Source organism: Mustela nivalis, assembly GCF_964662115.1.
Source record: "Mustela nivalis genome assembly, chromosome: 5".
In the NCBI taxonomy this organism is placed as follows: Eukaryota; Metazoa; Chordata; class Mammalia; order Carnivora; family Mustelidae; genus Mustela; species Mustela nivalis.
In genome coordinates this window covers 2,607,772-2,634,181 of record NC_139024.1, presented here as the reverse complement: position 1 = coordinate 2,634,181, position 26,410 = coordinate 2,607,772, and the positions used below count along the sequence as shown (strand labels likewise).

Here is a 26,410-nt window from a genome sequence, read left to right as displayed (position 1 = left end):
GTTTATGTTATTGTAAGGCTTCTGGCCAACACCAGGCTATTGTTAGTTAATTTTGAGGGGAGTCAAAAGTTACACGTGGATTTCTGACGACCTTCTGGGGTCGGCGCCTCATCCCCATGTTGTTCAAAGGTCTACGCAGAAGAAAACAACTTCAGTGCAGGAATTTGTAGGATCTTATTACATTTGCCTTACTTTTGATTTTGACGGCATCTCTCTGTGCCTTTAAAATTTATTCTATAGAACTTTTCCTCTGCATTATGAAAATCTTGGGAAACATCGAAGTAGAAAGACCAGAACCATAACCCGGAGTCCCATTACTCAAAGAAAGCCACAATTAACACGTTATTTCCTTCTAGTTCTTTCGTGAAGCTGGTTTTTTTTTTTTTTTTAAACATGGTTTTATATACTCACTTTTCACAGAATAAGATAAAAACTTCCCATACTGATTATAAAGTCTTCATCATATCACTTTCTATGTGGATGTACCAAAATACGTTTATCTGTTGCTGGACACTTAGAACACTTCCAATTTCCTGCTATTGTAAGTAATGCTGGAAAGTACCTAAAAGCTTATCCAAGATTTGGAGCTTTCCTTGCGATGCGCTATCAGGAGTGAAATCACAAATTAAAGAAATGCATGCGGTTAAGGCTTTACGAATCCTCTCGGTTTGCTTTGGGAAAGTAACATTTTAAAAGAAACGTAAAGGTTCCTGCTCGCTGTGTGTCTGTCACGGGCGCACAGAACAGACCGCGGGCGATCGGTCAAGACGTAAGTCATAAATACCGGGAGCGAGAGAGTCCGGAGAGAGTGGGAAAGCAGACAAACACGACCAAACTGAAAGGCGGAACGCACTGACAGGTAAGCTGCCCGTCCCGAAGACAGGATGAAAGTTTGCAAGTTGATCCCAGAAATTAAAATACCTCTGAAAATAGAATCGTATTAGCAAAGAACCTTCTCTTCCTCTTTTGGGTCTATTCTCTTCCCCTCTGTCCTTTCTCCCTTGAGTCTACTATGAATGAAATTCCGTTTCAAGGAAATGCCTTTTAGGCCACATGAAGCAAGGAAGCTGTTGCTCGGTGCTACAAGAACGGAGCCCGTCCTGAAGTCTGCGCGTCGGGTAACTGTTTACTACGACTCAACCAGCAACTCGCACACATCTGCCTACTGATCGCATCTCAGCTTGGACCGCGGCGCCCAGGAGCCGCTCCCTCGTGTTTCTCCGCCCCCAGCCTGCCCGCCTGCCTCTCCGTCGCTCTTCCCCACACAGCACAGTGGGAAGTCCTGAGCCCTTTGTGAGCACCGGCACAGCGGCGTTCGTGCGGTTGGTGACGAGGATGGCGAGGGTGCCGGTGATGATGGGGAAGCCACGTACCTTCTCAGCCCACGTGTCTCTCTGCTTCAGCTTCGCTTCCAGCCCCTTGAAGGGTTCCCTCCCCATCCCACGAGGACCAAGGACATCATTTCAGTATTACTCTTCTCAACAAGAAACTTCTCCGTATTGAACTCCGTCAGTAAATCAGGGCACTTCTGGTGAGCTTTCCTGGGACATTAAACATAGTAAGAGTTTCGGTCTGGCGCTGGACTGGCCAAGGTTTCCCGGGCAAAGGAATAGAAACCGTGGCCTGCCGTGGGGTCCCATGCTCCAGCCCAGGAGCTGGGGCTGCCCCAGGGGACGCATTCACAAGTCAGCTCAAGGTAGGGCGCTGAAGTGCACGGAGGGAGCCCGAAGAGACGGGGGAGCTGCACGGGAGCGGTTGTGGGGTTTCCAGGAAGAGAAGTGTTTTGGTGAATCTAAAGCAGTGGTTCTCCACTGGGAGCGTCTCTGCCCCCCAGGGGAAACTTCCCGGGGTCTGGGCACAGTTCTGGGGGTCGGGACTGGAGAGGCTGGGGCCAGATGGCGGAAGAGATGCCACTTCCCACCCTACAACACATAGGACAGCCTCCACCCAAAGAACCATCCAGCTCCAAACCTCAACAGTGCTGGGGTTGAAACCCTGTCTACAGGGATCCAACGAACCTGAAGGAAGGGGCCAGCCCTGGGGCCCCGTCAGAGGAGCCCAGACGGTGCCAGGAGCCGTGGACTGAGAAGCTTCTCTGGAAGAGAGAAGGGAGCCTACAGTTGAGTTCATTCGGCTGGCCAGTCTTAAACACAAACTCAAGAGCAAGCGGCATCTTAATCTGAAAATGGGGCTGCTGGAGACGGCAGCCCCGAAACAGCTCTAGGTGTGCAGCTGTGTACGGACGATCCGCTCCGACGGCTGCGGTGGACATCCAACACGTGCGGCGCCGGAGAGCGGGACAAGCACCCCAGGTGCCGTCCTGCGTGACACCGCAGCACCCGGGAGAGGCTTCCTAAGCACACACGGAACGCAGCCCCAACATCCTGAAGACTGCGCTCCAGACCCGCGTGGAGATGCTAGCGCCCTGCCGTGTTAACGGAGACCCTCACTAGGGCTTACGTTCTTGCCCAGTTACAAGTACCTAACTTCAGACAGTCGAGTTTGTTCAAGGACGAGCATCTCCCCCATCAATGTAGGTGTCTTCATACGATCTCTCTGGAGGGCACTTGGGGATCATCAGAGGACACGGGTGTAGTTCCTCAGTGGAGAAACACAAGGGATGGGCAGCGGCCCCTCCAGCGTGAGGCTCGTGCGTCGGGCTGCTCCCTCCATGGCTCCCCCCGCCTCTAACGAAGCCAGTGGAGGGCACCGTGTAGACACAACAGGCCCTCAGCGGACCTCCCTCCGCAGCCAAGCTCAGACACGACACTAAAGGCCACACTAGACCCATCCCTCCGTGGCTAATGGCAATTTGGAAGTCATTCCCGGTGTCGTCCAGGAAGTGCCGAACGCAGGAATCCTGACATCTGGCTGCAAGTTCGTGCCCCTTGGGGCCAAAGGGCTTGGTGGCCGGGACGAAATGTAGATGTGGCTGTAGAGCCATGGTGTGATCTTAAACCAATCACCGAAGAGCCTTATTTCCACTTCTAGAATTGGAGAGAACAGTCTCTTCATGTAACGTCGAGATTTTTTTGGTTCAGATGAAACATGAAGGTGTCTTCCAGACGCTGAGCGAGTTCCGCCGCGGGCCTTCCTTCTGCCGCCGGCCACCGACAGAAACCACAGGGCTGGAACCTGCGCCACGGGCTCCCCCAGCTGCTGTGACACACCGACTGTGGGTTCTTTCAACAAAAATGATGCCACCAGTTCAGTAAGAAAAGCCCAGCACCCACAGTCCCGGGGTGTCAAGGATGCCACACCGTCACTGGAACCAGGTCTCCCTTAGAAAAGCCCAGAACCAACCTCTGTGTGATAGTTCCCAAAGTCCAGAGCATTCCTGTAGCTTTGGGACAAGGAAGGGCAGGGGACCCAGGTGGAGGGTAGGCCAGGGAGCCCACAGCCGTGTTGCCCTCCACGGGGCACGGAGTTCACGGAGCCTGCGCAGTGCTGTCTGTGATGGGAGTCCACGTGCAAGGTCATGGGGCGCCGGGGGAAGGCCTGGGCTGGGGAGACGCTCTGAGGAGGTCTTCACAACAGAAGATGACAGACTTAACAGCAACGGGTCAGAGTGCCAAGAAGACACAAGACAGAACCAAGGTTCGCCTCTGAATGCCCCCTTCCAGACATGGTCCTGGGGGTTGCCTCCAGCAAGTAAGGCCGGTGCAGTGGTGGCCAGGCAGGTGGCCTGGACTCATGGAAGCTGGGCCTGGGACACCGGGAGCTGGGCTGGGGATGCACAGGGCCGGGCCTCACGCCAGCTGAGGGACCCTCCCAGCGTCAGAAGTCTGGTCTGGACGGAGGGCCCGGGGAGCGCCGAGGGCCACGGCACGGTGCCGGCTGGGACCATCGCTGGAGGGACAGGGGAGCACGAAGGAGAGGAGGGACCAGCTGGGACAGGGGAGGAGCCGCCACCACCACAGAATCCCCCGGGCTAGGCGGTATGTGGGTCTGTCCTCTGTCTGGGAACAGGCACGAGCTAAAGCAAATTCAAGTCTCTCGACGTAGATGTAAAAATGTCTCACTCCAAGTCTATTTGGCTCATGTTAATTTTTGTTAACTTGTTCTACCAAGTAGAAGGATTTTGGGTTTGACGGAAGAAAGAGTCTCTAATACGAAAACCCCACATCCCTTACCACCTTCATGCTCAGCCTGTGAACACGTTCAGTGTAAAGGTCTGACTCAATCCGCGTGTGACCTTACCTGCATCCCGGTTCTGCTTCCCCGGGGGGCGGGAATTTCGGGGGGGCCGGGGAGGAGGCTGCGGGGAACGGTGGCCTCCCTGTCCGCGGGTCACACCGGGACGCGCTGCCTGGGCGCATTTCAGGCCCCGTTTTCCCTGCTCCTTCCCAGACCTCTGAGCCACCCTGGGGACAGGACCGTGCTCTGGGGAGCAGGGACGAGGGACGCTGCCTCGGACCGGGGAGGCCGTTACCATGAGCACGCCGAAGGACCACCAGTCGGCGCTCTGCGTGTGTCCCCGCCGGTTCACCACCTCGGGCGCCATGTACTCTATCGTCCCGCAGAACGAGTAGGCTCTCTTGTCGTGGTCGATGGCCTCCTTGCTCAGCCCGAAGTCTGAAGCGAGAGAGCACAGGGCACTGCCTGAGTCGGGGAGCACCGGGACTGTTTCCCCGAGGACGCCCAGCCCACGAGCCTCCGGGCCGCCGGCGTGACTTCCAGCCGCTCTGCCCCGGCCACCGCACCCTCCTTGGATGAGGCGTCCTCACGCCCCCACGGGTATGTTCCCCAACTCAAGGTCCTTCGGGAATCGGCAAAGCCCAGAGCATCTCTAACAGCAGCAGGAAACTGCATTTTGCAGAGACTGACACGAAGTCCCAGGAGCCCCGCTGTTTGCAAGGCGCGGCAGGTGGCCCCGGGCGTGCTGGTGCCCAGGGCCAGTGGGCGGGGGTGGGGGGAGGCCGCAGGCTGGAGCTGCCGGGGCGGGTTGGGAGGGAAGGGGTCGCGCTGAAGGAAAGGGCTGGAAGGGGGGTTCAGGCTGCCGGGGAAGGAAGTCCCTGGCGGTGAGGCAGGCAGGGAAGACCTGTGAGTCTGTAAGGACCGCGGGGTACTTGCTTGGTGCGCGGCGAGCGTGTCCCTCTCCTTCCCCAGAAACCCTCAGCACGTCCCACCTTCTTCCCAAGCTCGTGTGTCCACGCACTTGGCGGGTGAAGGACGCAGGGAACACCCTGCTTCTAAGGGGCAGGCACCTCCGTTCCCGCATGTTTGGGAAGGATAATATCCGCTCGTTCCTTCCCGGACCCCGTCGGGACGGCGTGAGGCCAGTGCGGGGTGAGGACATCAGACACCCACGGGGGGTCTGCTCACCCGCAGCGTGAGGGGCTCGCTCTGCACATCGGAGTGTGGGGGGTGGGCTGCTTTGCCTGGCCAAAACGGCAAATGACCACATTACGATTGATAATAGTTATAATAACAGCAGAATCCGTGATTATTGAACCAGAGAAAGCCCCAGTGCGGTCATATGATCAGTAAGTTGGACACGGAAGCTCCACATACGCATCCCAGCTCCGAAGCACAAGGGTGACTTCTACGGGACACGTTCAGTTCCTCATCTGGCAGAGAACTTCTGCAGCATTAACAGAATCTTACATCTCATGCCGCAGGACCCTGACGGCATGACCTCAGAGGCCAGGTGGGCTCAGGGCTCGCCGAAAGGCACAATCAGGATGTGGCATGGAAGCTCATGAGGACTTTTACAGACCGAACTTTGAGCACTGAGAGGCATGTAAAAAATACGTGGTCCATGTTTATTGCCAGGTACTCTGCACTCCGCCCAGCCCCGGGGACCCACGAAGACAGGGTAAGCCCACCCGGAGGAGACAGGGTGGGGCGGGAGGCAGGCCAGCAGGAGAGGGGCAGCGCGACCGCAGGGGGCCACAGAGCAGGGAGGACAAGGTCTCCGGCAGGAGCGCTGAGGGACGCTTTGAGAAAACCACAGGGGTGGACCAGGTGCCCTGAAGCAGGGACAAGGTTCCAGGGGAGGACAGGAGAGTGTTAGTGCAGGAACGGCCAACTGGGGGACAGGCAGGAGCGGGTGTGGAGGGACATGAGGCAGAAGAAGGTCAGCACAGCAGCTGGTAAGGTGATGGCCCCCAGAGACGCCCACACCCAAAGCCCCAGAACCTGTGAGCAGGTCACCTCACTGGTCAAAGGGGTCCTGCAGGAGGGACAGGCCACGGATCTTGAGATGGGGGATTATCCTGGATTATCCCGATGGGCCCAGTGACACAAGGGCCCTCATGTGGATTTGGGGCAGAGTCACGGAGATTCGGAAATGCTGTGCTGCTGGCTGCGCAGGGAGGAGGGGGCCGCAAGCCCAGGGACAATAGCAGCTCCTAGACGCTGGACAAGGCAGCAGAATGGGCTCTCTGGAGCCTCCAGAACCATAAGATGGAGAAAGTGTGTGACTGTGAGCCACGGGGTCGGCGGTGAGGGTGACAGCAGCAAGAGGACGTAAATACAATGAGTAGCCTGGAGCTGGGGTGTGTGTTCTCAGGTCACTCTAATTTGGGGGCACCGAGAGGGGTGTGAGGTTCTCGGAGGAAGGCAGGTTCCCACGTGAATTCCCATGAGGCACCTGGAGCCAGGAAGGGGCCACAGTGTTGGGACGCGCTACGGGGACAGCCCTGGGGTCTGCCCTGACCCCAGCACTGTGCGCCATCACTCTTGAACGGAACAGTGAGGGGTGAGAGTGTGCAGGGAAGGCTCTTTGGTCAGGAGAGAGGAACGGCAGGGAACCTGGCAAGTCTGAGCATTTCTAGAGGCTGTGAGGACGCGCACCAACGGAACGGAACGGAGCTCTATGAAACGTCAGCGGTCGGCACGTGCTGGTGCTACGAGGGCTTGGGCTCTGAGCTGCCCCACATTCAGCAGGGCCGAGCTGAGGTCCCCAGGACACTGCTGTGTTGTACGAACCTGTGATCTTAACGTGTCCTTCTTCGTCCAGCAGGATGCTGAAAGACAGGGGAGAAAACAGATGCGTTACAAGAAGCCTGGTGTGGAGGGGCTGACCTGGGGGCCCAGCGGGGCGGGGCTGACCTGGGGGCCCAGCGGGCCAGGCTGGGGAGCAGTCCCCACACAGAGTCGCCAGCTGCGTGCAGACGTGGGCTTCGGGATTTACAGCAGCTTCTGCTGGGTCACGAGTGGATTCAGATCCATGGTGTTTGGGGTTAATGAGGCAAAAGCGGGGACCTGCAGGTCCCACAGGAAGGTTCAGGAACCCTTCAGACTGTCCTGTGTGAGGAATGTGACTGAGAGGGTCCAGGACAGCCTCGGCCTGGGAGGATCTGGAGCTTCTGGAAGTTTTCCTCGTCCAGGCAGGCCCTCAATGGCCAGGGGCGCGCTCTTTCTTCCCACCAGCTCTCTGTGAGCCCCACCCGGCCTCTCGGGGCCGATCCAAGGTCTGCCGGGAAGCCTATGCTAACCTGGGGCCTGCACATCACGGAGGCTTGGCACTCTGCGGGCTTCACCCTGTCATAGGTGCAAGCGTTTGCCCCACCGGCATGGGACACCGAGAGCATCAGCCTACAGGGCGCGTCGCCCTGCTCTTCCTGCTCTCCTATGGGACGGCGCCCCTCATTGCAGGGCAGAGCAAGAGACACAGGCCAGCACCCGGGGAAGCCCTGCTTCCAGGCTGTCAGCCCTCAGGGTCCCCAGGGCTCCTAGACTTCCATTTCTTTATTTTTGCTATAATTAAATCCTGTGCCATCAGCTACTGGGGGTGCCAGTCCAGCCTTAAAGAGGCCAGGAAGTGAAATGGAGAGAAACCACCGCAAGGCCTCGAGGTTCATACGGGCGCCTTAAACAGGGCGAGTGGTGACGTGCTGATGCACAAGCACACGGGTGGGCCCGAGGACAAGGTGCTGAGTGCCGTGAGCCATGCGCAACAGAGGAAACATATATTCCACTTAGACGGGGGACCTAGCGCGGTCAGATCCACAGAGGCAGAACGTCAAGGGTGCCGGGGGCTGGGCAGGGAGGTGCAGGGGGCGTGAGCATCTCACAGAGGCAGAGTTTCAGTTTTGCAAGATGCAAAGAGTTTGGAAAACAGACGGCACTGGTGGACGCACAGCGACGGCCCCAGAGCCTTACCCACAAAGGGCCAAGGTGCTCGTTTTCTAGGGGCGCCTGGGTGGCTCAGTAGGTTGGCCCTCTGCCTTTGGCTCAGGTCATGATCTCAGGTTCCTGGGATCGAGCCCCACGTCGGGCTCTCTGTTCAGTGGGGAGTCTGCCCCTCCTGTCTCTCTGCCTACTTGTGATCTCTCTCTGTCAAATAAATGAATAAAATCTTAAAAAAAAAAAAGCAATACTCTTTTTTAAAAAGGTGCTAATTTTCTACTGTTTTTCTTAGCACAATTAAAAAAATCTGCCATGGGTTCACAAAGAAAAAAAAAAAGAGAGAGAGAGAGAGAGCCACTATTTTATTGAAACATGAAGGAAAATGTTAGAGAGCATCATTAAGATGACAATTTGTCAAGAAAGAGGTGAATGTTTTCATCTTTGCTTTTCAGTTTGACTTAATCTTTGCCCAGAAACGAGCAGCTTTCAAGATGAATCCCCTGCTAATTCTATTCGACAACAAAATCTTCTTTCTCCAAGTCTGTGATGAAACCTTACTATCTTTAGCTGTAAAGATCCCTCTGACCTTTAAAGCGAGAGCAAAGCAGGGAGCACACTCCCGGGAGCCCGGAGCTCACAGCTCTGAGATCCGCCTCCCACAACGGCTCACCGAGGGAGCAGCGGCACCTGACAGGCCACTGTTATCCCCACGGGGATGCTGGACATAGGGCCTTGTGCAATTATTGGGACACTGATGGACGTGTGCGGCCAGTGATGTTCGACCGGGGCGAACTGCTGTGGGTCGTACGTCAAAGCTCCGCGGGATGTGAGCGTCCTGCTGGTGTGGGACAGACGCGCTCTGCATCCTGTGTGGACGCACACTGCCCAGTCGCTTCCCGTAAGCGACCAGCACGTCCAGCAAACACGGCAGCCGGGAGAGCTGTCCTTCCCTTAGCGCGGCGCCCATGAAAGAGAAAGGGCTGTGGGGCTCGGGCTGCAAGCCCACTTTCTGAGTCCTCGGTGATGAGTCGGCCTGCAGGTACGGGCTGCCGTGGGCCCAAAGCTGATGCCCCACCAGGCTCTAGCAGGGGCAGTCGTGGACCTCAGCCTTGATGGGTGGAATCCAATGGTCTCATGGGGCAGTGAATCCTGAGTGAGAAAATCAGCAACTTCGCCTTCGGGACTACAGTCAGTCAGTCCTACTGAACCTAACATAGTGTGCACCAGTCCCACTGCTTTGTGTCAGCTCGACATGGGAATGAGAAAAAGCCTGAAATGGAAACTGTGATTTTGGAGGGAATTTCATCTTTCCATTGAGAACAGATTGCTCAAATATCCTACGATGTTAGGGAGGATCACCGCCAAAGACAAGGAAAATCTCCCTGGAAGACCTGGGGAACCGGTCCTACCATCCTTTAGAAAATCTCTGCACAGGGGTACCTGGGTGGCTCAGTGGGTAAAGCCTCAGCCTTCGGCTCAGGTCATGATCTCAGGGTCCTGGGATCGAGGCCCGCATCGGGCTCTCTGCTCAGCAGGGAGCTTGCTTCCTCCTCTTTCTGCCTACTTATGATCTCTGTCAGATAAATAAATAAAATCTTAAAAAAAAAAAAAGAAAAAGAAAAAGAAAAGAAAAAAGAAAATCTCTGCACAGCTCGGCTGACGGAGATGGCCCGTGGGAGTCTTGGGAGGCTTCTGGGCTCTGCGGGCGGACGGCACATAGGGACCAGGTTGGAAGAAACAAACTAGCACTGAGAGCCACGCCTGAGGCTTCCCCACAGCGGGAGGAGTGGGGGTGCCGCGGCCTGCCCGGCCTTCCCCGCACAGCAGGGACGGGGCCTGGCCTGCCCCACAGCGTCGCACGAGGACCGCCGGAACGGCCGTACAGATGCGCATCAGCCACACGGGTCCAGGCACCCTGTCGGTGTGAGCAGGCGGAGCCCTCGCGGGGGGGGTCCCGCAGGAGGAGGGCCCCAGCTTCCTCCCTGCTGTGCACCCCCACGTGGGGGTCAGACAGGGGCAGCGGCCCCCACGTGGGGGTCAGACGGGGCAGTGGCTCCCGACAGGGGCAGCAAGCAGGGGGTGTGGAGGCGGCATCCTCACTTACTTCTCAGGCTTCAGGTCTCTGTAGATGATCCCCAGGCCATGGAGGTGGTCCAAAGCCAAGGCCAGCTCAGCCAGGTAGAACTTGACATCCTCCTCGGTGAACATCACCTAGAGAGACAGAACACGGTCGCTGGGCTTACTCTGCGGCTGGTCTGTTCTGAAGAACTCTCTCTGCCAGACGACATCAGTCACCCGCCAAGTGACTCCAATCGGTTCTGCTCTGCGGAAGGTCGCGGGCTCCCCCACCCTGCCCTGCGGCTCTGACAGAGGCCACAGGAGCTCTCTCCAGTCTGGGGATCAGGGAAGGCAGAAGAGCCGTTCCCTACAAAGATGGCTCGATTAGCCCGTAAGTGGGGCACTCCGTCTCCTCCTCCTCCTTCGACCCCAAGCAGCATGGAGCTCTGGGCTGTATTTCTGGGTTGAGATTTTACTATGAGCGGCTGGGAGGGACCCGTGGGTGGCAGCGTCCCCGAGCCGGCGTCCCGGTTCAGGCGAGCGGATGCATACACCAGGCCAGGTGCCCAGCACCGCTCAGAGCCACCGTCGGGGGGACGTTTCCACACCTCCTGTGCTTGTCAGGATCAGATGTTTCCGCACCTCTTGTACTTGCTAGTATTTAAAGCTGCCAACTAGACAGCCAGGCTGCTATCACCGTCACTGTCACTGATGTGACTCCTGAATCCCCGCTCTGCACGCAGTCACAGGAAGAACCACTGTGCCTCAGCTGGCTGCCTGGGGTGCGCAGAGTTAGCATAAGGGCCGTTTGGGGAACCAGATGGCGACCAGGTCAGGCAGGCGCAGGTGGAGCACGGGGTGCTACCCATGGGGGCCAGGACTCACGGTGGCGCCGTGGTCCTGGGTGGTCACCTCGGGGACCTGCCAACCCTCACTGCCCTTCTGGCCCCTGGAACCTCCTGTTGCAGCTCCCGTGCTCAACAGGCGCCCTTCCTGGCTGGGAAATCGGCTGACATAGTCTGCGGGCTGACGTGGGGTCCGATTCTGCGAGCGGTCATACTCTCTCGACTGCCTGTTTCTGTCTCTGGAGCGGCTGGTCTGCGGGTCCGTGCTCAGAGCGCGTCGCCACTCGTCGAGTTCCTGGGGCACATCTCAGGATCGTCCCCACGTACGAGTGACAAAGAACCTCCGTGCAGAAGTGAAACACCCCACCATGCGCGTCCCCGAAGGACGTCAGTACAGGGACCCCCACACGCAGGACGCGGTCCGATGGCCTTGCTGAGAGAGGACGGGAAGCGGACACTTGCCTGCGTTGTTCCCGAGCGTCTGGTGCGCCCACACTTGACGACTTTGCCTTTATTCTGAGATAAAGGGTGTTATGGGAGACGCATGTTCCCCTTGGGAGGTGTTTTTTGCTAATTACTGTTGCCTTTTGGTCAGGAAGCCCGATGACAGACACTGGGCAAAACCAAAGCCCACATGGCCTGAGAAGGGAAGGGAAATCAGTACTTATCGGGGGAGAGACCGGCAGGGGCCGCTAGTTCTGCATCTCTGGGAACATGCGAGCAAACAGGCTCCAGACACCTGCTCCAGAAGGGCTCTTGGCTCAAGGAGGATCTGACGGCCCCAGCCTGTATTGCAAGGACCTTGGTACATCAGTTGTGCGCAGTCTGAGGGACCTTTAAGAACCGGGGAGAGAGGGAGAGAGCCGCCCGTGGGCCCTGGGACCCCTCCAGCTCTACTTTGATCTGTTGCTGACTTTGGAGTCCATGCAGGATAGAAGGATCTCCTGGCCGTAACGTGGGAGGGCCAGAGAAGGGGAGAGGACAGGTTGAACACACGGTCACAGGCAAGTAAACCAGGCTGTGCTGGGTGAGACGGCCCCAGAGGGACGGGAGACTGGGCAAGGTGCCGTCCCGACGTGCCGCGGCCTTCCTCACCGTGGTTCCTGTGAAGGAACTGCCCAGAGCCACTGGCACTTAAGCCCCGTGCTGTTGGGGTCTGAGGCAAAAGACTGGCTTTTTCCACACCGCAAAGCAGAGAGCTCTTCACATCAGTTAGGGGCCAGAGAGCTTTCGTGTTGCCCTGGGTGACATTCTGGAACATTCCTTGTCAGGACTGTGGTCGAGGACAAGCCGCAGGCTGGAAGCGGTCGTGGAGACCTCCTCTCCGGTGCGGAGGCCCGACTAGACGTTCTGGAAGCACATCCCGGCACGTGTGGGGAGTGTGCTCACGGCACCTTCCCATGGCGGGGAGTGAGATGCTGGGGAACGGTGTCCCCGGCCGCTACCACAAGCCCGTCTCTGCTTTCATCCGCTTCCCATGGGGCAGTGCACACAGCGCAGGGGTCGGTGCTCCTGGCGCCCGGAAGCACCTGTTTGTTCCCCATCTTTCATGGACAACAGATCGCATCTCCGTGCCACCTTGCAACTTCTCTAAAACAGATGCACGCATGCACACACACACACACACACTCACGTTCACACCATGGAACCCCCAGAGCACGGACAACACACGCTCACACTCAGCGTGCACACCACGCACACACTCTCTCCCACTCAGCACGCACACTGACCTCGCACGTGCTCTCACCCGTACTGACGGCACGTGCGCCGCACACAGACCTCCCCCGAGCTTCACCCCGCGTACCTCTTTGGAGAGCCGGCTGAAGAGGTCCCCTCCCCGCAGGAAGTCCAGGATCAGGTAGAGCTTTCCTTCCGTCTGAAAGGCTGTGGAAGGAGGGAGGGTTGGTGTCCCGGGGGGCCCGGAACGCGAGTGGGCTGCAGCGCCCTACGTTCCAGCGAGAGGACTGCAGCCGGGCGGGGCCCTTGTTGGGGCAGAAGTCCGGGAGAGGGTGGGCAGGAATGAGTCCGTGTCCCCCACTTTCACTAAGTCTAGAGGGCCACCGCCCCTTCTCTCTTCTCCTCTCCTTTATCCCCTTCCCTTTTCAATCACAGATCCGCAGGCTCCAACTGCTCTCGCTACGGCCACCACCCAGGCCGGGCTCTGGGCACCACCAGCCTCGTGGCGAGGAGTCGGATGACGGCCCGGGGCCCAGTGTGGGCGAGGCTCCTTCCCTCCGTAGGGCTGTATCCCAGACAGCTCCAGCTCAAGGAACTCCATCATGTGGCCCCTTCCCTCCCAGAGCCATCGGTGACTATCAGTCCCAGGCATCGTACATAATGGCACATGGGGCCCCTGTTCTAGGTCTGAGCCGTGATGACGGGCCCACTGTTTATGCTTCTGATGTTGCCCACCATCTAGCCAGGTGTGCCTGGGTTTCTAAAAGAAAACACTAGAAACATGATACGTGTTAGGGTTTTAGAGACAAATAACCTTTAACTAAAAAATCCTTCTCAGAATTGTATAAAGTACGGATTTTATCCTCTCTCCTAGGGCTTGACAGGCAGAGGGAGAGCAAGTGTCTTTTGCTCAACCACAGAGCCAACATGGAAGACACATTCAGGAATCCTTGAAAGAGGCCTGGTTCTTCTTCAGAGACCCCCCCTCCGGCAAGCAACTGGAGTGCAACAGGGGTCTGGATCCGACAGCGGCGACTGCGCGGTGGCCCAGGTGGCCGTGGCAGGGGAGCGGTCAGCCTCCCTGGGCGGCTTCGAGGCAGAGCTTGGCCACCTGTGTGTGGCCACCGGGCCTTTCAGCAAATTCACACGCACCATCGCTCTTACCAGCTTTGAAAGGACAAGACACACATGTTCTACGGGGGACTGAAGCGTTTTCTGAGTCATCAGGAGGTGACCAGCACAGAGCGAGAAGCCTCTGCCCTCCGACCTCTGGGCATGGCTCACACGTTAGCCTCCTTCAATCTGTGACCATGTCGCTGACAACCCCCACACCCAGCGCCTTTGAAACCAACAAGGTAGGTTTTTGTTTTTTGTTTTTGTTTTTTACCCTGTATTTCCCTCATATTAATTATTCAGTAGGGTAATAAGTGTTAATGCCCTCTGGCACCCCTCATTCATTATTTTTAGTTTGAAGATTTCACTGCTTCCCCGAGCAGGGTACCGACAGAAAGCAAACTCTGAGGAGTTTGTGGGGTGCTGCAGGTATGGGACCAAGAATCACAATTATTTGATTGTGTCTCATTTCTCTTCTAGGAAACAGAGACAGTGCCCTCCCCCGATAGAAAGTTTTAGCATTTTCTAGGAGTAAGGACAGTCTCTTTAAAATGTTGGAAACATAGTATTCACTTAAAATATGAAGCTGATGCCATTCTGGTTAAAGAAATTATTGGGTCATAAAGCATTTTCTTCTAAAACAACACAAAAATATGTCACAGATTCACCTCAATCTAGGCCAAGACACTTTTCATTATTATGATTATTATTTTACTACTTTATCAATGATGATAATTTACTCAGAAGCAAAGTATAGCCCCCTCACTTTAGTCTCTGGTTGAAACAGGGGATCCTGCTCCCTCAGAGAGGAAAACTGTGGAAGACATTATGGGCTGCAGTGGGTAGGCAGCCCCTTGCCCTACAGGTCAGGCCCTTCTGACCTAGTGTTGTTTCATTTTCCTTGGATTTGGGGAAGGTTGCTTAGGTCCTCTCAAAAGCAGGTTATATTTTACTCTATTTACCATAATGCAGCTTTACAATGAAAGGGTGATTCACTTCTGCCAAAATGTCTCTCTCCATCTTCGACCGCACTCGGTCCCGAACTGCAAAACAGAAACACAAAGGCTTTCAAGAGGCAGGGATGGGGTCCTAGAGTACACGGAACCTAAAACATTAGCGACAAATAACTTCCCCCAACGTTTTGTTACAACACTTTTCAAGCAGACACAAAAGCTGAAACAGTAGGATAATGATCGTCCTTCAACTGTCCACCTAGAGTCAACCCCTGTCGTCTTTCTGCCACATGTCTGGGTCTTTTCTGGGTCTTCTTGGTCTTTCTCTGTCTCTGTGTGTCTCTCTCTTCACACTTACACACATCATAGCCAAAGCTCTGACACAAAATCATGGACACTGTGACATTTGACTCTTAGCTGTTTGTGAACAGCATTTTCTAGGAGTAAGGACAGTCCCTTACTGAACCTCTGACATGACTGTCACCTCTAAGAAAATTGACAATCACCCCACAACATCATCCAGTACCCAGTCCACATTCAACATCGTCACCGACAGCCATTAGTTTTCCCAATGTGGGAGCCTGTCACGGTTCACATGTTCCCTTTGGTTGTTATATTTCTTCATTCTAGAAATATATGTTTTGTCCTGTTTTTCTCAAGTTTTGTGGACTTTGTGGTCAGGCCAGACCAGGCCAGTTTCTTACAGACTGTTCCATGTTCTGGGTTTGTCTGATTGGTCCTTAACCGGCGGCTCTAAGTTCTTTATTCCCACAAACTGAGGTTAGGTCTGGAGGCTTTACAAGACTGAGGTAAACACCACCAAGCGTCTCTGAGGTGATGCCGTGCACGTCAGATCGAGCAGATGGGCTGTGCGTGATGCGGGACCCTCTCTGGAGGCCACTAAACCTGACGGAGGGATGAAAGTGACAAGTCATCAGTCTCTTCCTACAAAGACCTGTGGGTCCCTTTGTAAGTAATAAGTCACCCGCAGGGTGCTCTCTAGTATGGACTGAGCTATGGGCCCTACCACTCCTCCATCCTAGACAGTTAGCATACGCTTATGAACAACCCCGGCTTGGGTCATTAAGGGCTACAAAATGGCGGTCTTCTCATTTCTGACGGAACTGGGAATCAAGAGGAAGACTGCTTCTCTCTGTTCCTGAGGACAAGCAGGCACTAGGGATTTTAGAAAAATTAGTGTGTTTCAATCAATTACATTATTATTCTTTTTGCTGCTGACATTTTGTCCAAAGTGCATCCATCTGGGAATACAGACGGCATTTATTCTGAGGCAAAAATAAACACGCCCAATAGGATCACCGCTTGAGAAGAATAAACCCCAGGATTCCCCTAAGCACATCGATACACCAAGGGCAGTGACCTCGTACCGTCCCACGAGAGCAGAGGGAGATCTCCTCCGAGTCCTACACAGGACCGGTGGAAGTATCGCTTTACCGGACCAGGCATTTAATTCACCCACATTTTGCCTTTGTGATACGTACTTTAAGTTGTCATTGGAGAAATGGTTCCCAAAGAATGACTGTAATAAAAAAAGGCGGGGGGATGGCGAGCGCTGGGAAGGACGGAGCGGAAGTCGGAACGCGCGCACAGAAGCCGGTCGAATGTGGAAAACAAAGTGTCTGTCCCTCCAACAGGAAAGCCAGGGCTGCTGCACGACCCAGCAGCTCCGCTCCTAGGCTTACGTCCCGAAGCACAGAAGCCGGGCGCTCACACGGGTGCCTGTGCACCTGCGCTCCCAGCCGCGTCGCTCACAACAGCCAGAGGAAGGGAGCGGAGCGTCTGCCGGCGACGAGCAGGTACCCGACGGACGAGCAGGTACCCGACACGAGCTCCATCCAGACGCTGGCGAGCTGCTCCTCCTTAAACGGGAATAGAATTCCGACGTGCGCCGCAGCCGGGAGCAGCCCTGAACATGCCACACAGAGCCAAACCCGCCGGACACAGCGGAACGGAGACTCTAGGACTGTCTACGTGGGGTCCCTCCAGCCGTCAAACCCCAGGAGACCCACGAGGACGGAAGGGAGCCGGGGGCTGGCGCAGGGGCAGCGGACAGGCCTTCTGTTTGCGGAGCACAGTTTGGGGTCTAGACAGTGGCGTGAAGGGTGTAATGCCACTTACAAGTGGTGACAACGGTCCGTACGCTGCTACGTGCGCTTCCCAACAATTAGAGAAAACAGATGTCCCCTCGCTCCTGGTCAGGGGACAGCCTCCTGCCTCGGCTCTGCTTATGCTTCACTCTTGCTTCCGGTACCCACGCCTTCCGGGGCCCCCTTCGCTCCAGGGCCGTGGCCACGTGCTCCTCGTCTGCCTGCTGGGGCAGGGCGGCCTCCGGCGACAGCAGCCCGGAGCGCACAGCCTGGCTCTGTCGCTCAGCGGGCAGGCTGCTCTCACGAGGTCACGGGGACGAGGACGGGGGGCAGCGTGCGAATCCTCCCCACACACCCCGTGCTCGCGCTCACTGCTGGGGTGGGCTTGACCGGGGACGCCCGGGGCTTCCTCTGATCCTCCTCTCAGTCCACTGCTGGTCTGCTCCCATACCAGCGCCAGGTCCTGGTGACCACAGTGGCCTCGGTGTCCCTCAGGATCAGAAGCCACGAGTCAGCAGGGAGGGCTGTGGGCAGAGCTGCAGGCCGCCCCGTGGCACCAGCACTGCCTGGCCATCTCCACGTCCCCACGGCCCCCAACTCCCAGCACCAGAGCACCAGGCGGGGCGTGGGGGGACCTGGTTCACCATCGTCCATGCCCTGAGGACACACAGTGGGTCCTCCCTGTCTGGACCAGTGCAGTGGGACTGCACGCTCCCCAGGCCTTAGCGAGCGTGTCATCGAACCCTGCGTTCACGGGAGAGCAGACGGGGCTCGCTGTAGAGAGAAGATGGCCCAGGCCGGGCCGGGTGGTGCCACAGCCTTCCCCGGGGCACATCCTGCTGGGGCCACGATGCACCACTGCTGCTGGAAGCAGACTCCAGCCTCAAGGAGATCACAGAGCCTCGGGACACAAAGGAGACCCAAAGCGGCCTCGGCTAGAAATGAGCTGTGGGCAAGGGTCGTGAGGAGGGGACTGTCACCCCAGGACCTGCGTGGAGCACGGCGCTCTGAGTGAAGACGGTCGCTGGGCGTAACTGCAGCCTCGAATGACCGAGCCGTGAGCCCCGGGTTAAGGTCCTGCTCTCCTTGGGGGTTGTGGTCATTGCGGGCAAGCCTTTTCGGAGGTTGGGGGGCCGGATCTCGTCTTGCTTTCCCGTTCATCACCTGTGCGTCGCCGTCCGGGGAGCGAGGCTCTGCTCAGTGTCCGTTCTCTCTTCCGTGTACACAGAAGACGGGCCGCGGGACGGCGGAGGGGCGGGTTCCCAAGGCACAGCACGGGCTCCTCGCGAGGCGAGAAGACACGGACCCCGGGACACGGTCGGTGCCCCTGCTCCTCCGACACGGGGCCGGGCGGCGACGGCACAGCGCTCCCCACCCGAGCTCGGGTTTCCTTCTCCTCCTGCCCACTCCCTGTCCGCTGTGTGTCTGTCTTCTCTGTGTGGCCCGAGGAAGCAAAGCCGCGGACTGTCCCCAGTGAGGAAGTGTCCCCACGGGAGCCGCGGTGCGGACACGGCAGTGAGGGGAGCCCCGGAGGCCTCTCTGGGCGTGTGGGAGCCGGGACGGGGTCCGGAGACGCAGGAGGCACGCTGAGGGGACGGCAGAGCCGTACGCTGCGGGCACGTCCCACGAGCGACCCTGGGGCCACGGGACGGTCCCTCCTAACGCAGTTAGAAGCCCTTCGAAGCTGCCCGCCGTGTGCACCCACACACGTCCCCGCACCCCAGGCCTGGGCCGTCTCCTCCCAGAGAGGAGCTCGTCGCTGCCTCCGGGCGGCCTCCTGGGGTTTCCCTCATCTCAGCGGAGCAGGCCAGGCTGACAGGGCCCAGGGGACTGCAGTCTCCTGTCCCCTGAGGTGCGTCCTCCTCTGGGAGAAGTCTCTGTCCCACCAGCCGTCCTCCGACAAGATCCGGGGACGCAGAGGAGCTGCGTCTCCACGTTCCACGCACGCCTAGCGCCGCCTCGTGAGGCTTAATCCTCAACGCTGGCTCAGAGCATCTAAAAATCTTCTAAATAGGTTGATCTTATCATTGTCTTAGATCTGTTAGGCCTGAGGAAACCCGCTTTGCCATGTACCCGAACACTGTGTTGGCACGGAAGCCAGCGGCCTAAGAAGCCTCAAGTGAAACCATTAGAAAAAGATCTTACGTTTAAATTTCTAAGGAACTGTCGAGTGATAGCGGAAAAAAATATGTATTTCTTCCCTACCTTTTACACAAAAACAAATTCTAGGTCTACTAAAGAGTTAAGTGTTAAAAAAAAAAAAAAATCAATCCATGTTAATGACAACAAAGAGGAATGCCCATCCGATGTCCGGGCGGGAATCTGGTTCCTAAAAGCGACGCAGAATGACACAGGGAAGAGGGAGAGAGGGACTCACAAGCGTGAGATCGTGACATTAAAAGGCCAGTAAAGCGCGGGGACGTTGCGTGAGGCAAACGGAGACAAGGCCAGGAGGCTCCGTAAATGCAGGGGCCTGGAGGGAGGTAGAGCCGAGCCAGCAGCTCCGGTGGGAGACGCATCCACACACCTGTGCCCCGGCAGCGACTCCGCAGGTACGCACGGGTCCTTCCCGGGCGGCGGGAGGCAGGCTGTGTGCACACGGCACACGGCACACACCTGGGTCAGTGCTGAGACAGCGTTCCTGACCGACCACGTCCGGGGACCCGCAGGGCGGTGGTTCCCCAGAGCGGTGCCCTTGGCCATGAGCCTACGTGTGGGGTCCCCCTGCTCTCTGGCTCTGTGGATTCCGTCCAACCGAGCACAGCCCACGCTCCGCCCACCCTGGACCCTCTCCCTGCCCTGCTGGTCACTCTCGGGCCAGAGCCAGGAATGGCAGAAAGGCCTGAACGGGCGGCTCTGCTGCTGGACGGGCAGCCACGGGGTGTCCTGGCGCGACAGAAGATGCGGGCACGGACAGTAAATGCGTCTCCGTTTGGCACGGTCTCTAAGCTGCCTTTGGGCAGCTCAGGGCGCTGAGGGATTTTGAGTCTTAGGACCCAGATGCATCAAAAAGAAAGCCCGGAGAGAGGCTCCCTCCATTGCTGCATCGCTACGGTGTCAGTGAGTCACAGAACTGGGGAGAGACGTCGCGAGCTGAGCCAAGAGACTGTCCCTCGGCCGGAGCGAAGCGCCAGTAGCCGTCTCACTGGGCAGCTCTAGGCTGGTGCAGAACTGGGGTTCAGGCCTTGTTCTCTCCCTGGGATCTGACAGGTGAGTCCGGAATTGAGTGGGGCTTGCTTCTATGGACGGAAAGAGAAAAATATGCCAAGCTATTTTGAGATTCATTAATAAATCGTGCATATTGGGGATAACTGAAGCGTGTTTTGTTTTGTATTTCAACCCTGTAACTGTGGTAGCCCTGAAACGTGGAGGGTTGGGGGGTGTGGGCTTCACGGCGGGCTTTGCTCCAGACGGCCATCCGCGTGCCCGGGGCCGGCGGTGACCTTCATGGATCCCTCAGTCCCACGGCCGTGGCAGCACCAAGCACCCAGATGAGTGTGGAGATGCCCAGAGATGCCCCCCGCTGGGAAGGGCACAGTTTCCTTCCCGGGAAAACAGGGGAGGAGGAGCACCGTGCGGTAAGCCTGCTGGAAGGACACGCGATACAATATAGAGCCGCTTTCTGGAAACGCTCTTTTCTTAGGTCAGGCCAGTACCTGCGTGACTCCAGCCCCACACTCCTTTAGGCAACTTCAGATGTACCTACTCTGGGCTCATGAGGAATTTAACATTTAGGACATTCCAACCTGTTCATTTTTTTACTTAACCACTTGCTCTGTTCTGGAGTTTTAGGAGTTAGAAGGTGGCGAACAGCCCCTTTGGGGGTAACAAAATATGTCAATACCCACAGTCCTTTGACCCGTCCCGTGCAGTGAGAAACAGAAATGCAAGGGCTGTGTCTGCCCGCCAGCCTAATGGCTTCGCACCTCGGAGGGGACAGGTTTGGAACCTCAAGGCCGCCTCTTGGAACCGACATCTCCACCCTCCACACACGTCCCCAGACCTGAGAAACGGCCAGTCGGGTCTGAGAGAGCCAGTCGGAATGGCTAGTGTAGGACAGGCGCCCCTGCGCAGACAGGAGGAGAGCTCAGGCTCGGCTCAGCGCCGTGACCCTGCTCCCTGCTTCCTTCCCTGCCCCCAGAAACCCATGGGTCAGAAATTACACCCCAAACAGTCTCCCAGATGCAGACGAAAGTCTGTCCTCACACGGTACTTTGACTCTTCAGAAGTCGAATTCATAGCAAAAATGGCCTCCCGGGAGAAGGCGCGTTGCTTGTGTTCGGGGCCAAAACCGTATCGTTCTTCATCCAGAGAAGGAAGGAAGGAAGAAAACCATCACGCAGGAACACTGAACCGGTGACCACGAGAGTTACCGTGCGAAGATCTGCGTCGTCCTCTGTACCAGGTTATTGAAAGAGAACGGAACACGGTGCTTAGGTCACTTCTTCACTGAAGAAACTTTTTGTGGATCAGCGTTCAGCCCGTTCCCTTCTGCCTCCACATGTACATTTACAGTAGAGATGACACTGTAATCTTTAGTTGTCGTCTTTTTCCCGCCACGTCCCGCTCTTTAACCTGTCTACAACCCAAGAAACACAAACAAATGGATTCTGGTACAAATGAACGGATGGAACCCAAGGGACCCAGGTGCCGTAGGTGACGCGCCGGTTCCCGGCCGGTGACGTCTACCCTAGGTGCACGGTGCCTCCAGGAGGCCGAGAAAGCAGCCGGGGGGGTGTAAGGGGGGTCCCTGTGCTTTCACTTTCTGTCCCAGAACATGCAGTGGGAAACGGCTCCTAAACAGAAAGGCCTAAGGACATCAGCCGCGGCTTCCTGGTCCGGAAATGACCGCCCGGGCGTGTCGGGGGGACGGGCAGGGTCCCCAGCGCTGCCCACCGTGGACGGTGGCGCCCCGCTTCACCACGCTACCAGGAGCGGCACTTGGAACGTGCGCTTGCGACTTGCTTCACTGTCCCCCTCCCCGGGACTCGCAGTTCTCCGATGCGAACCGGGTGACGCTGATGAATCTGCCGGAGATGAACCTGCTCCGACCAAGGCGCGCGTCGAAGCCCAGGTCCTGAGTGTGTCCGCGCCTCGGGACACAGCGCGTTGCTGTAGGAGAAACGGAATCAACAGGACGGTGCGGGAAATCGCATTCTGAGGTCTGAGGCCCCCGGGGCTGGGCCAGATGCCGTCATTAGCATTCATGTGACCGCTGTGTCCCTCGCAGCCGCCACACGCTCTGCGCTCCCAGCGCACCTGCGGACGTCATCGGAGCTCTACTTCATGAATGAAGGACGGCCGAGGAGCAGAAACAGCCCCGACCAGCGAGCCGAGGCGCTCGGAAGGCGGCCAGGCCTACGTGCTCCGTCCTCGTGGCTGGCGGTCTTCCCACCACGGCCGACAAACACATTTGCCGTGACCGTAACCGGCCAGGAGTCCTGGAACTGCTCAACAAAGAGAGTTTGCCAGAATAATGTATTTTCCCCTCAATCAATAGGACAGAATAATACTCATTTCCTTCAAAGCAGGAAATGCCCACCTTTGGGCTGGGGAAGTTCACTTTCAGAGCCGACGGCCGAAAAGCGAGTTCAGCACGGCAGCGCAGGTGAAGCCCCGTCAGGAAATTATTATCACAAAGAACGTCCTTCCCGCAGGAAGCCCTTCCTGGTGGCAGAGGAGGGCCCAGGGCAAGGCACAGGCCTACACTGGGAGCCGGGGCGTGGGCCGAGCCTTCGGACCCTCCGCAGCTTCCAGTCCTTCCAGCAGTGGACGCCGCGGCAGCCGCAGACCCGGCCGCAGGAAGGCGAGATTCCTCCTACCCAGACGGCCGTCACCGTCCAGCCTCCCTCCCTCCGGCTCGCAACCCGACCCACCCACACCGGGACGGGAAAAGCTCAAACGCATCTGGGGTGTCACGGACAGAAGGAGCAGAGCTTCAGCTGACGCTGACCGTCGCCGTGAAGGTCCTTCCCGCGTCAGCAACACGACGGGCAGGTACTCGCACGGCATCACCGCGTTCTGAGCAGGAGGACACGGGGACAGGAGAGGCTCCCCACGGCGACACCGTACACAGAGGTGAAGCAGGACATGCCCACGGCCCAGGTGTGCGTCCCGGTCGCAGCATCGGGGTCCTCTCCCGTGGGGGGTGATGAATTCGTGCAGACACCCACCTACACCAACCGCCTCAGAACCTCGGGGGTGGCCCCCAATTCCAGCCGGGGCCACGCTTGGGAACCACTGTCCCTAGGGGGGACGGGTCCCTCCTTGCCGACTGACTGACCAGGGGACGGACCCGGGGCTGTCTTCGTTCCTGGTCTCCTGCTCAGGGCCCGGCTTGCGGTCGTTCGAGCCTCTCTCCCTTACGACACGAAGGCGGCGTCCACCTTCCGACTCGCGGGGCTTGGAACGCTTTATGTGGAACTGTCCCGGGGACAACGCTGTGCTGAGTCGTGAGTGCGGAGTTAGGGAAGAAAGGGGGACGTTTGCAAAGGGTCCTTAATCGGCAGGAGGCAAGCGCTCCGCCCCGCGAGGCAGGAGAAGGTGCTGGAGCACGAGGGCGGGGCTGGTGGGGGCGGCAAGCCCGTCACCCGCCCGTCACCCGCCCGTCACCCGCCCTCGCCCGCCCAGCCCTCCACATTTCCCTCATGGTAAGCTGAAACAGCTGTCAGACCACCATCCTTCTGTCCAGGCATTTGGAATCTCGCGGACAGTCGCCGTGTGTCTGAGAAACAATCCGAGTTCCAGGACCATCTCCGCAGTCCTGCGCCCCCTTCTCACTGTCCGACTCCTCGCGCTCTCGCTCTGGGGGCTGGTCTGCACGGTCCAGGGTGGCTGGCAGGTGGGGACACACGGTCGCGGTCACGGCGCGTTCCTCGTCTCTCGCACGCTCCGCGGCTGACCCATCCGCCAGCACCGGCCCACGCGAAGGTGGAGAGAGCGGGAGACCTCGGGCTCGTGGAGGGCAGAGGTGGCGGCGTCCAGCCGACTTCAGCATCCTGAGCCTCTTTCGTGCGCGAGGAAGCGGGAGGCTCAGCGAGCCGCGGCGTCCTCTCCCTGCGGTGTGCGCAGACCCCTGGCCTCCTTCCTGCCATACTGTCCTGCTACGATGTGTCCAAGGACCCCCCACCGAGGCACCGCATTGCAAACGCTACTCTCTTTCTTAAACTTCTAAATTTGAATTCAATTGATTAACCTACCCTGCATTACTAGCTTCAGCGGCAGAGGTCAGTGATCATCAGTTGCCTAGACGCCCAGGGCTCGTCACATCCCCTGTCCTCCCGAGAGCCCCTCACCCAGTTACCCCAGCCCTGCCGAGCAACCCCGTTTGTTTCCTTTGATGAAGTCTCACGGTTTGTCTCTCTCTGTCTCATCTTGTCTTATTTTTTCCTCTCTTCCCCTATAGTCCTCTGTTTTCTGAAGTTCCACATCTCAGTAAGATTTTGTGATGATTGTCTTTCTCTGATTGACTTATTTCGCTCAACATAACACCCTCTGGTTCCATCCACGTCATTGCAAATGGCAAGATTTCATTTTTTTTTTTGATGGCCAAGTAGTAATCCATTGTGTGTATTTTTTATTTTATTTTTTTATTTTTAATAAATAAAAATTTTCTTTTTCTTTTTCTTTTTCTTTTCTCTCTTTTTAAAATATTTTCTCTCTCTTTTTATTTTTTAATTTTTTTCTCTCTTTTTAAAAATATTTTATTTATTTATTTAACAGACAAGGATCACAAGTAGGCAGAGGCAGGCAGAGAGAGAGAGAGAGGGAAGCAGGCTCCCACTGAGCAGAGAGCCCGATGCGGGGCTCGATCCCAGGACCCTGGGATCATGACCCGAGCCGAAGGCAGAGGCTCAACCCACTGAGCCACCCAGATGCCCCTATTTTCTCTTAAGAAAATAAATCTCCATCACATTTCTGGGAAAAACAAAAAATGTATTCTTTTGTGGGGGACCATTCCGGAAAGCGGAAGCAGTGAAGACGACCAGTCATGTGTGGTTTGAAGCGCAGCTCTGGCAGGAGCACAAGGACGTGGAGAACCGACCTCCTCTTTTATGTGCACACGGCTCACTCTCACACGGGAAAACGACTGTACATCATCAAGCACAGGGTCCAGAGTATTTTACAAATAACTTGACATTAGAGAAAGTCAAACGTGTTTTATTTCTGTTGAGAACCTAAAACATAGAGCGTAGGGAAGAAAACAAAAGCTATCGGGTACCTCGAGACTGTGCTCACGTGGCCTGTTCCTACCAGCACGACGCGTCCCTCTCGCTGCCCACATGCGCACGGACCTGGACCGACCGGGAGGCTCACGCTCTGCGGACACCGCGTTCCACCTCCTCTGACCCGTGTGACACGGGCTCCAGGGCACTTTCTGAAGCACACGGGGTTGGCTTCCAAACCAATGTGGAACCAGTTTGTGATTCACTAAGCCGGCGCGCCTGGCAGGAGCCGAGAGGTCCAGGCCAGCGCTGACGGAGTGCCGGCGGAGCCCCGGGCTCGACGCAGCGACGTCTGGCTCCTTGGCTTGACGCTGGGCCTTCAGGGCAGGTGCGCGGCCGCGGATTCCCTGACTGCGGCTCCCACGTCCCTCCTACTCTTCCTTCCCTCTCCTCCCAGGGCAGGGGACGATGAGGTCGTATTTGAGGGGAAGAAGGGACGGTTGTGACGAAAGGGAAAAGGAACCATTTAAGGTCCCATCCTTGACCAACCGCCTTTGGAAGGACACTCGTTCTCTTTGGAATACCTAGGATGCGCAAGTCTGTGTTTATTTGGTTCACGAGTTCCTGGCCCGCATTTCATGTTTCGTGTTCCGTGTCACCAGCCAAGGGTAAGGGACGTGTGTGCAGAGAACAATATGGCCCTTGCCTTGCCGCCTGGAACGAACTGCGGAGGACATCGTCTTAAGACCTAAAGAGTCATACGCTGCCCTGGCATCGCTGAGCCCCACAGAGTCCAAAGGCCTAACCGCCAGCTTCCTGCCCTCGACGGAGACCTCCCCACCCTGGGAGAAGGGCCTCCAACCCTGCGGTTTCCGGAGAAGCTGGAGCAGCTGTACCCCAGCTGGTCCCTCGCAGGCTTCCGCTCCCGGCCAGCGCACAGAATGACTCGTCAGGCCCAGCCCGTCCTCCGCGGGCACCAGGGGTCATCTTGTCGTCTTGCTGCTACAAAGCCGGCCTCCCCAGCCTATCCTCCGTGGCTCTGCTCCTCCCCAGGCTGTGGGGAGTGCGTACGACCAGGACAGTCTGCCACCCCTGCCCAGGGCCTGCTGTGTGTGCCGGGGCACCTTGCCCCGCTCAGGGGACGGGCCCCTCCCTCCCCAAGGGGGTGAGCCGGCGGCGCTCGACTCTCCCCCACTGTTGGCTGCGGGGCTGTGCGCCAGGAGTGGGGCTCTTGGAAATCAGCCTCACTTTGACCATGTCGAGTGCTCACCCCTCCCTGGGGGCGGGGGTGGGCAGCGCTAGAATCAGGTGCTCCTGATTCTAAAACCCAGCCACGGGGACCCAAGGGAAGTGCCAGAGCCGTGAATCACGTTTTTTTGGAAACTGAGGGATGTGGTCTCACTGAGGACTCAGGC

General features: G+C 57.4%; 1 protein-coding gene across 6 annotated transcripts in view; it reads right to left on the bottom strand.

Moving 5' to 3' along the window:
* The window catches only part of RPS6KA2 (ribosomal protein S6 kinase A2), a 296,857-nt gene that overhangs the window by 47,730 nt on the left and 222,717 nt on the right, over positions 1 to 26,410 (bottom strand). For all 6 annotated transcript variants that reach the window (XM_082730472.1, XM_082730475.1, XM_082730474.1 and 3 more), the window contains 5 exons: positions 14,732 to 14,812; positions 12,784 to 12,863; positions 10,181 to 10,287; positions 6,934 to 6,971; positions 4,433 to 4,575 (listed from right to left, as the gene is read on the bottom strand). In XM_082730472.1, coding sequence (XP_082586598.1) covers positions 4,433 to 4,575; positions 6,934 to 6,971; positions 10,181 to 10,287; positions 12,784 to 12,863; positions 14,732 to 14,812 — 449 coding nt within the window. The remainder of the gene's footprint in view (positions 1 to 4,432; positions 4,576 to 6,933; positions 6,972 to 10,180; positions 10,288 to 12,783; positions 12,864 to 14,731; positions 14,813 to 26,410) is intronic.